Raw genomic sequence first — 10,322 nt, forward strand, 5'->3', positions numbered from 1 at the left:
AAATTATCTTGGTTTCTATTACTATTTTTCTGGGGCTGGAAAGAATGTCGCCATGATCCAATATGGAATTACAAGAAAGCTCTGCCATTCCAGGAAAAAAAAATCCAACCACTAACATCACTGCTATTTATCCCTATAACCTGAGCACAAGTACTTGCACACAAATGCAACTACACAGTACATCTAAACAGGTAGTCACCCACACAATATGCAGATGCACATACAAATACATTGCAAACTTGCACTTACACATGTACAAGATGCAGTGAGGGTAATGTCACTGAACTGGTACATCCATTGCTCTGACCGAATCCCCCTGTTTAAGGAGGCCCCAGCACGGTGTTGTAGCAATGCAATGAACAAAGGAGCATAGGCAAATGGTTGGACTTTGCCTCCCATAGCTCGTGTGAGCTCTTTACTGGTTCTACTCTCCTTCCTGCCTCTGCACAGTGGGTCCTCTCTGCATAAAAGGAAGATAATCCCCAGTTTTCAATCCTTCCCAAGTTTCCCGTGTGATGATCCCCACCATGCTTTATGAAACTTGGCTTGTGAATATAAATACACATAACTCAAAGAAGCTTTAAACAAAATTAGGGATGTAAATCCAAGTTAACTATCAGATTATCCTAACATTTAACCAGTTGACAAAAGTGGGATCTGGGCTGGGAACTGCTCTAGCCCAGCCTTCCGCCCCAGCCTCGCACTGGGGTTGACTGTTGGTTCCCAGCTCCTACCAGAGCAGCTCCTGCCTGTGGGTGCCTGGGCTCCTGCAGACAGAGGCTGCTCCAGATGCGGGAGCAGCCTGTCCATGATGGCCCCCCTGCAGGGATGGAGCAGCTCCCTGTCCACGGCAGGCAGGGAGCTGCTCCAGCCCCCACCAGTTACCAGTTAACTTTTCACATACTTAAAACACCTGATGTTACTTAAAAATTCATAGGGAACAGCGGGTGTTTTAGGTCAGTCTGCTGAATCTGTATATCCTATTTGTGTGCATGTATCATGCTTGTATGTAAAGTCAGAAAGATGAAGTGTGATTCTTTGTAATTTTAACTGTGCTAATGAGAGCCATTACTAGTGCCCTGGAAGCCTAATGACTTGGAGATCAGTTCAACAACCTGTAAACAGCCTTGTTTGTCCTGTAAGTCTACAAGGTGGTTGGGAGTAGAAAGATATGTGACCTTACCACTGGATAAGGAATTCCATTTTGAATCTGGTGTTTCTCCATAGGAAGAGAGGACACCAAACAAAAGATTCCTGCCTTGGAGGAAGGATCTATTTAAGCAATGGGAAGCTATCAACCCTTTGTCTTCAGCTGGCTTTTGAAACTGCTTGGCACACTTAAGTGGAAAAAATAACTTCCACAAGGGCTGGAGACCCAAGTCACAGTAAAAGAGTTTCTCGGACTTGAAGATTATGCCTCAAATAAGAACAGCTCTTTAGGATAAGAATCTGCATGCAATAGGTTTCTTAGGGAATTAGAACTAGCTATTCATTTTCTTTTCGTTTTAAGTTTAGTAACTTACTTTGATCTGTCTGTTTTCACTTGCAACCACTTAATCCTAGAATGTGTACTTAGTAAACAGGGTTTTTTTTATTATCAAGCCCAATGTAAATAACTATTACCGGGGAAGGAGGAGGGAAAGGGGGAAAATAACCACTGTGCATCTTTCATTGATAGAGTGAGCTTACCTGATAAGCCTTCCCAGTGTAAGTTTTACACAGAGAAAGATAGTTTTATCTGGGGGTTTTGATTCCTGTGGGTGGTTAAGTTTTCTGGATGCTGTGTGCCGGAACTGTGTCCTCTCAAAGCTGAAGTGGTTCAGGGTCTGCATTGCTTTGCAGGCAGCAGTAACCCCAACTCTGTGACTTGTCTGGGGAAGACCAGAGAAACTCACCCAGCAGGACAGGAGGGTGGGGAGTCTCACAGAGCAAGACGACAGGTGCCAATGGCATGATCAGCACACTGGGGAACAATCCCAAGGGGTCTTCTGAGACTGCATCCAGTCACCACCATGAAAACAGAACTCCTTTCCAGTGCCTGACTCATTCCATTGTCCTTTAAAGATTCCCTTTACTTCCCTATAAGCAGTTCTTTTCCATTTCAAGACATCCTCAAGTGTCACTCGCTCCCAGCAGCTTGACCTTCAATACAGTTAGCGGTGCCTGGTGCCATGTATCCCAAGAGAGACATCATATGCATAGGCTGGGAGCTTGGATTCTTCTTCTAAGACAGTGGAGTGGTCTAATGAAACTACTAACCTATCTTTGTGATCAGTAGCACAAAAGAAACTGAGGGGTAATAAAAGAAAGGCTATTCCATAATAAAAGAGATGGTATTACCTCCTCTCACTCAACCCATAGCATGTTCACTTCCAGGTAGAAGGGAAGGAAAGAGTAATTTAAATGACTGGATACCTCAGATGTCAAAGAAAGGACATCTCTGTAAGAAAGTAACACTGGTTTAATTTCAAGTTCTAAAACTTGTTACCGATAAGACTTAAGCAAAACTGATGTAAGCCGCTCTAACAAATAAAAGTATCCAGAGAGAGGGTTTGCATTGATTTAAGGAAACTAGTTTAAATCCCCACATTAAGTTAAACCAGTGCAACATTCTTGTTTAAATAAGTTCAAATACAATGTTCAAAGACAAAGCCAACAGATGGTTATTTTGAAATGAGTGTTGAAATGGAGATGCCTAACAGCAGCACATTCTTAATTCCAATACTGCTCTAGAGTTGCATAAGTCAAAAGTGACTGGAGATGTTAATCTGAAACTCTCCCCCCTACCCGAAGAAACACCTCTTCTCACCTGAGATGAAGCATGAGAAATCCCATACCATAAAATCTTCATTGTAAAGTGTACAAAGGGTTGAAAATAGGTCTTTGCACAGAACACAACCTTAGCTGTAGAATCTTGGCCATAACCAGTAAACAGCTGTTCACACTGCACTAAAATCGTGTGTATTTTCACATGTGGACATGATCTTTGTAAGCAGAATTCTCCATTTCCATAAACAGTTATGGTATAGCCATGAATAGAGGGTGTGTTAGGAACAGAAGGCTCCTCTAAGGCACATGTATTTAAGTCTTTTGACCAGGCATTTCAGCTTTCTATCAAGACAGAGCACTAGTACTCAGTCTTTAAGGGTTTGGCCTATTTTTGCTCCTTCTTGGAGTTCCAAGGGGAAATCTGCTAATAGGGGGATTCAGAAGAACATGGATGATGAAAAACTAAGCTATTTTCTAGACAGTCATGCTTTCCCCTTCCAGAAGAGTTTTGGGGCTGTAGTCTCCACTTTGGCCATTGAAGAAGCAGCAAAGGTCCCCCACTCCCCTGAACACCCTGGTTTGGGCTTCTTTCCTCCACTTGATTTTCTGGAGTGTTTGGTAGATTTTTGCACCATCCCTCTCTCCAATAAACAGGAGCACTTTTATAGTTGAGCCCAGCAGAAGAGAAGAACATAGGCATGGCCTGCTAAGAATGTGCGTTTCATCAGGTACACGCAGCAGATCAGTGTGGGACTGGAGCTGTCTTTACTGCTGAGACTTAGGAGAATTTTCAGCCAAGAAACAACCCATTACAAACAGCCTGATCCTGCTTCAACTGAAGTCATCAGCATGCAAGACTCCTACTAACTCCTTTAGGAGCAGGATTGGTCCCTAAAAGAAACAGAGGCTGAGCCTCAGGATCTCAAGCAGAGCAGATCACGCCCCTCTGAAGCCCATAAAAGCAGCTAAGCAGGTCTCTGTGTCCAAGTCACTTCTTGGATGACTGAAAATATTCTTGGCATATGACATGACAGAGCTGGCAAATTGTATGTTTGTTTTCCTTTAGCTGGGTACTTGTGCCCTGTAACACACACCTTCTTTTATCCTGCCCCTTTCTAGGACTGCCACCCCTCAAATTAGGGGCCTACCAGCCAGATACTTTAAGAAAACCTGATTATGATCCCACAGGCAGCAGGTTGAAACTCACTCCAAAAGAAAGCAGAGCTTGAATCAGACCCTGGGCAAGCAAAGAACCGGGGCTCTCTCAAGGCGAGGGAAACAGACAGCCCTGCCTACAAGGGGTGTGCGCCAATGGACAGGGCCATCCCAAATGGGGGCTCACATCCAGAAACACAACTGCCAGCCTGCCCCACGGGAAGCAGAATTCTCCATTTCAATAAATGCTGAAGCCTGCGCCCAAGCTGCTGGCCTAGAAGAGCCCAATGCACACGCAGATGCCACCTGCTTCGCGCTTAGCCAGAGCTGGCAGACCCGGCCCAACCCCCCGCAGATCAGCCACTAGCCTGGTGATAACTACTTCGTCGGAGAGCAGCCCCCGCCGCCAGACACAGTCCGGGCTCCCGGCTGCGGGGCGCGGCTTGTGGCGCGGCTTGTGGCGCGGGCAGTGCGAGAAGGGAGGCAGCGAAGGAGGCGCCCCCTGGCTGAGTGGCCGCTGCTGCTTCGCGCCAGTCGCTCTCCTCCCGGTGCCTGCGTCCCCGCTTCTCGGCAGCGCCCCCCGCCCCGGGTGGCTCCCTCCTGCTGAAGGCTCCACAGCCCTCCAGTGCCAGTGGGAAGTTTGCACAGAGCTCAGGGAGCGCGGTCCCCGAGCCGCGGCTGCCGCCCACACTCACCTCAGCCCCGCCGCCCGGGGGAGTCCCCACCAGGTGCGCCCCCGCCGCCCTCCAAGCAGCCACTGCCCCCTGCGCTCTGGGCCGGAGCGAGCCCTCCCTCGCAGCAGCCCTGCCACGCCGCGCGCCCCAGCAGCGGGCGAGCCAAAGCCAAGTCGAGGCTCGGAGTCGGTGGCCAGGCACCAGGTTACAGCCTATGGGAGAGACGGGCTCTCTGCCCTTTGGGTCGTCTCCCCCCGCCAATGCGGGGCACGGGCAGAACTCGGCCAGTCTTCGTACATCTGGACTCTACGGGGGGGAGGGGGGGGGAGGACCAACAAGTTTCTTCACTTACCCAGCGTGGCGCCCCACAGCAGCAGCTGCAAAGGGCTGGCTAGATGGGGAAGCCAACCCATGACTCCGCTGGGTCCTGGGTGCTTCTTCCAGCGCTGCTCTCCGCGGCTCTGCCGTTAATGCTCGGACTCTTGCTGGCTTATAGAAGAATTCCCACCTCCTGCTCAAGAAGGCTCTCATGGGTCCTAAAGCCCTCGTCGTTTTCCTCCCCCCATCCCCAGTCTCTTCAGCTACTGCGCGAAGGATCCGCGAATCCAAGAAGCGGAGCTCACATCAATTATTGACGCATCCGTCTCTACATTAAGCGCCAGCGTTCAGTTCGACCTCTTATTAGGTGTTTCCCTCCCTAAACTCTCACAGCTGCCTCCATGGAACTGCTCTGTTCTCTCTCAGCCCAACAAACACAATTTCTAGCCCAAATTCAGGTGATATGTAGGGTGGTGTAAAATAGATTGCCCTGGGGTCAATCTCCTATCCCTGACACTAGTATGCCAGGAGAAACCAGATCTCCTTACTTAATGTAGCTTTCCTTACACTCAGCTAGACTTCCCTAGATCCACTTACACCCATTTACCCATGTGCAAGAGAGCTGTGGGTTACATAATGATGTATGTGCTTTAGCGTCCACCTTCTAATACACTTTGTGTAGCTGCTTGCTAATTAATTTCCCCCTATCCCTGGCTCCTCAGATATGAGAGTTACATTAGAGTCACAGGACCAGATTCAGAGGCATGAAATCACAGAAATGTAGAGTTGGACAGACGGCAAGACTTCCACTAGTCCAGCCCCTTGCACTGAGGCAAGATCAAGTAAAAATCTAGAGACATTCCCTGATAGGTCAATTCTGTGCTCTAAAAACCTCCAATGGCATAGGTGTGAATATGTAAGAGGCAGATGGGAGTCACACTGAGGCTACGTCTACATTGGCATGATCTTGCACAAATACTCTTTAATGCAAGAGAGCATTTACACTGGCATGTGCTTTTGCACAAGAGCATCCGTGCCAGTGTAGATGCTCTTTTGCGCAAGAAAGCTCAGATGGCCATTTTAGCCATCGGTCTTTCTTGAGCAAGAAATTCATGTTGCAACTGTCAAGAACAGTTGCACAAGAGGGCTTATTCCTGAGCGGGAGCATCATAGTTCTTGCACAAGAAGCACTGATTTCACACATTAGAACGTCAGTGTTCTTGCGCAAGAACTCCCCGCCAGTGTAGACAGGCAGTATGCTTTTGTGCAAGAGTGGCTGCTTTGGTGCAAGATCATGCCAATTTAGACACAGCCAGTGGGTATGAGTCTAAACTTAACATACAGGTTGAAGGGAGTGGAGGAAGGCAGAGGTCACATTAGCTTAGACCCCCTCTAAACCAGGAATGTCAAACTGCTTCAATGGAGAGCCCTGAATTCCATCTTTAATTATGGTCCACGGAGGGGATTATAAATGCAAAATTCCATAATCTCAAACTAACTGAATCTTTCACTGATGTCAATGGGAAGTTTTCACAAATCTCAAGCAGATTCGTTTTTGACACATCTGTTGTTGTTACTCCAACTGGTGCAAAAATAGGGATAAGTGACTCTCAAACAATTCACAGCACTATGTGCTTCTCTAAATTCTATGGGGGGAGGCGGGGAGCAAATCTTGGAGACCATGACTGTTAAGTAATAACAACCAGTCTTCTCATCTCTCTGAAAGTCTCCTTCCTCCCTCCCCCAGGATTCACAGCTGTTATTGAAAGGAAGGATAAGAAATTTAGCCTGGGACTTTGGAGTCTCTGTTTCAATTCCTTGTTTTGCTACTGGCTTCCTCTATGACTTTGGGAAATTGCACAGTCTCAATTTAGTCACCTGTAAAGTGGGATAATACAGCAAGGCCAACTACACAGGAGTGCTAAAGGGATAAAAAACATTAAAGATTGTGAGAGGCTGAGATATTGTGATATTGGGGTCCTGTGGGAAAGTGGACTCACTGCAGGTGTGTGCCCCCTTATAGCTAGAAGGGACTTAGTAGTGCTGTCTTCTTTAGCACCCTGATGATAGTTACTCCAATCCTGTGACAATCTAATTCTTCATGCAACTTAACCCTCCAGTCAAGTGACATTTTAGTCCCACACCTTTTGGAGGAAAAAAGCCCAATGAATATTCCCTGGACAAAAGAGCCTTCTTCAGCTAGTTCTCGAGCCATCCTTAAGACTCAGTCTCCAGCCCCATGCTCTGCTTGGAATCCTTTTGTACAGCTCATATGCTTCTTCCTCAGGCTGCTACAAGAACCCAGACCCACTCTCAGCTCTTGCCTGAGCCAGGCTAGGTACCCTGTATTAAGCAGCTAGGTATGATCCTTCAGATGCACTGCTGTTTTTGTGGGCCCCTTCCTACCTCTGAACCCCAGGGTCTGCTCCCTTGTGACCTGTATTTAACACAGCCTCCTCTGTCCCTAAACCTCAGGTTTTTCCCTAGATCCTCCCAGCCCCTTTCTTATTAGGACACTCAAGACTACTCCACTATGCCTTGCCTGCTTACAAGGAACCACCACAAGGATTAATGCCATCTCTGTAGCCTTCTTCAGCCTGCCTTCCCCAGTCAGACAATACAGTCTATCTCTGGGATTTCTCTGTTTGGGATCCCTCTACTAGATTCTCTAGTCACGCTAACTTCTTTCTTTTATGATGAAGGACCAGTTCCTCCTCAGGTGGTTCTAATAACAAATCAAACCTGAAACACTCTCCAGCTGTATTCAGATGGGGTGACTGAGCTGTCAGGTGTCTGTTAAACTTTTGTTCTCCTCTGCGGGGTAGACATCTCATCACATGGCCATACAAATAACCAAAATAAATAGATAGCCCTGAAGACTGAAACCCTCTATTCCTAACAATTATAATAAATAACAATCAGAAACAGCAGTCGCTTTCCCTTATCTTTGACATAAGGGCACCACTTCTGTGGATAAAGAAACAGCTTGTTGTTCCTCATGACACATTCATAAAGTAGATTTGAATCAGTACTTAGATTTAACACCCTTTGTGTCAGATGTTACACAAGCATTACTTAGGCACTTGTTCTCCCATAAAAGAGCTTGGATAAAGCACAAGATAAAGTTGCAGCTACCCAAATACTCATTATCTGCCTTCTGCATCACACGGGTTTAAAAGTAAGCCAACAAAAGGCAACAAATGTAGCAAACCAGGCAATACAGAATTAAGATACTAGGACAAATAACAAAGGATGAATATAGGCAAGCAACACGGGAATGCAGGGGCAAGATTAGAAAGGCAAAGGCACAAAATGAGATCAAACTAGCTACAGGCATAAAGGGAAACAAGAAGACTTTTTATAAATACATTAGAAGCAAGAAGAAGACCAAGGACAGGGTAGGCCCACTGCTCAGTGAGGAGGGAGAAGCAGTAACAGGAAACTTGGAAATGGCGGAGATGCTCAATGACTTCTTTGTTTCGGTCTTCACCGAGAAGTCTGGAGGTGTGCCTAACATAGTGAATACAAGCAGAGAGAGGGTAAGTTTAGAAGATAGGATACACAAAGAACAAGTTAAAAATCACTTAGGAAAGTTAGATGTCAGCAAGTCACCAGGTTCTGATGAAATGCATCCCAGGATACTCAAGGAGCTGATAGAGGAGGTATCTGAGCCGTTAGCTATGATCTTTGAAAAATCATGGCAGACAGGGGAGATTCCAGAAGACTGGAAAAGGGCAAATATTGTGCCCATCTATAAAAAGGGGAATAAGAACAACCCAGGAAACTACAGACCGGTCAGTTTAACGTCTGTCTCAGGGAAGATAATGGAGCAGGTAATTAAGGAAATCATATGCAAACACTTGGAAGGTAATAAAGTGATAGGGAATAGCCAGCATGGATTTGTGAAGAACAAGTCATGCCAAACTAATTTGATAGCTTTCTTTGATAGGATAACGAGCCTTGTGGATAAGGGAGAAGCGGTGGATGTCATATACCTAGACTTTAGTAAGGCATTTGATACGGTCTCGCGTGATATTCTTATTGATAAACTAGGCAAATATAACTTACTTAGGGCCACGATAAGGTGGGTGCATAATTGGCTGGATAACCGTAGTCAGAGAGTTGTTGTTAACAGTGCTAAATCCTGCTGGAAAGGGATAACAAGTGGAGTTCCGCAAGGGTCTGTTTTGGGACCCGTACTGTTCAATATCTTCATCAATGATGTAGATATTGGGATAGAGAGTACGCTTATTAAGTTTGCATATGATACCAAACTGGGTGGGGTTGCAAATTCTTTGGAGGATAGGGACATAATTCAAAATGACCTTAGCAAGTTAGAGAAATGGTCAGAGGTAAACAGGATGAAGTTTAATAAAGAGAAATGCAAAGTGCTCCACTTAGGAAGGAACAATCAGTTCCATACATACAAGATGGGAAGCGACTGTCTAGGAAGGAGCATGGCGGAAAGGGATCTAGGGGTCATAGTGGACCACAAGTTGAATATGAGTCAACAGTGTGATGCTGTTGCAAAAAAAGCAAATATGATTCTAGGTTGTATCAACAGGTGTGTTGTAAGCAAAACTCGTGAAGTCATTCTGCCGCTCTACTCTGCACTAGTTAGGCCTCGGCTGGAGTACTGTGTCCAGTTCTGCGCGCCACATTTCAAGAAAGATGTGGAGAAATTGGAAAGGGTACAGCGAAGAGCGACAAGAATGATTAAAGGTCTAGAGAACATGACCTATGAAGCCAGGCTTCATGAACTGGGCTTGTTTAGTTTGGAAAAAAGAAGATTAAGGGGGGACATGATAGCGGTTTTCAAATATCTAAAAGGGTGTCACAAGGAGGAAGGAGAAAATTTGTTCCTCTTGGTTTCTGAGGACAGGACAAGGAGTAATGGGCTTAAAGTGCAGCAGGGGAAGTTTAGATTGGACATTAGGAAAAAATTCCTAACTGTCAGGGTGGTCAAATATTGGAATAAATTGCCAAGGGAGGTGGTGGAATCTCCCTCTCTGGAGATATTTAAGAACAGGTTAGATAGACATCTGTCAGGGATGGTGTAGACGGAGCTTGGTCCTGCCTTGAGGGCGGGGGGCTGGACTCGATGACCTCTCAAGGTCCCTTCCAGTCCTATTATTCTATGATTCTATGATTCTCCCAGGGTGATCACACAACCCTAACTATGGCCCATGAAAGACCAGAAGGCACTCCATTTTCACCCCTTATTGTAAGTGATGCAAGTGCAGGAACTATGCTGGGACAGTGAGAGGGCATGTCAGGGGTGGGAAGGGGTGTGGCTGGTGGTACAGCCTGCCCACAGCTGCCCACAGTGCTTATGCTGTTAATAGAACTACTCATGTAAAATTGAAGGGTGTCATAAGTGTTAGCAGGAATGAATCCTTACGGGCT

At 46.3% G+C, this 10,322-nt stretch overlaps 1 protein-coding gene across 6 annotated transcripts in view; it reads right to left on the reverse strand.

Moving 5' to 3' along the window:
* LTK (leukocyte receptor tyrosine kinase) overlaps positions 1-5,207 on the reverse strand; it is a 154,757-nt gene extending 149,550 nt beyond the window's left edge. For 3 of the 6 annotated variants that reach the window (XM_089778486.1, XM_075927151.2, XM_075927149.2), the window contains exon 1: positions 4,951-5,207. In XM_089778486.1, the coding sequence (XP_089634612.1) occupies positions 4,951-5,011 (61 nt within the window). In that variant the 5' untranslated portion in view covers positions 5,012-5,207. Of the gene's footprint in view, positions 1-4,619; positions 4,868-4,950 lie in introns of those variants that run through there. The other 3 variants (XM_075927150.2, XM_075927148.2, XM_075927153.2) reach the window with 2 other exon arrangements.
* Between the last annotated feature and the right edge of the window lie 5,115 nt (positions 5,208-10,322).

The sequence above is a fragment of the Pelodiscus sinensis genome, chromosome 5 (assembly GCF_052426305.1).
Source record: "Pelodiscus sinensis isolate ZL-2025 chromosome 5, ASM5242630v1, whole genome shotgun sequence".
Taxonomy (NCBI): Eukaryota; Metazoa; Chordata; order Testudines; family Trionychidae; genus Pelodiscus; species Pelodiscus sinensis.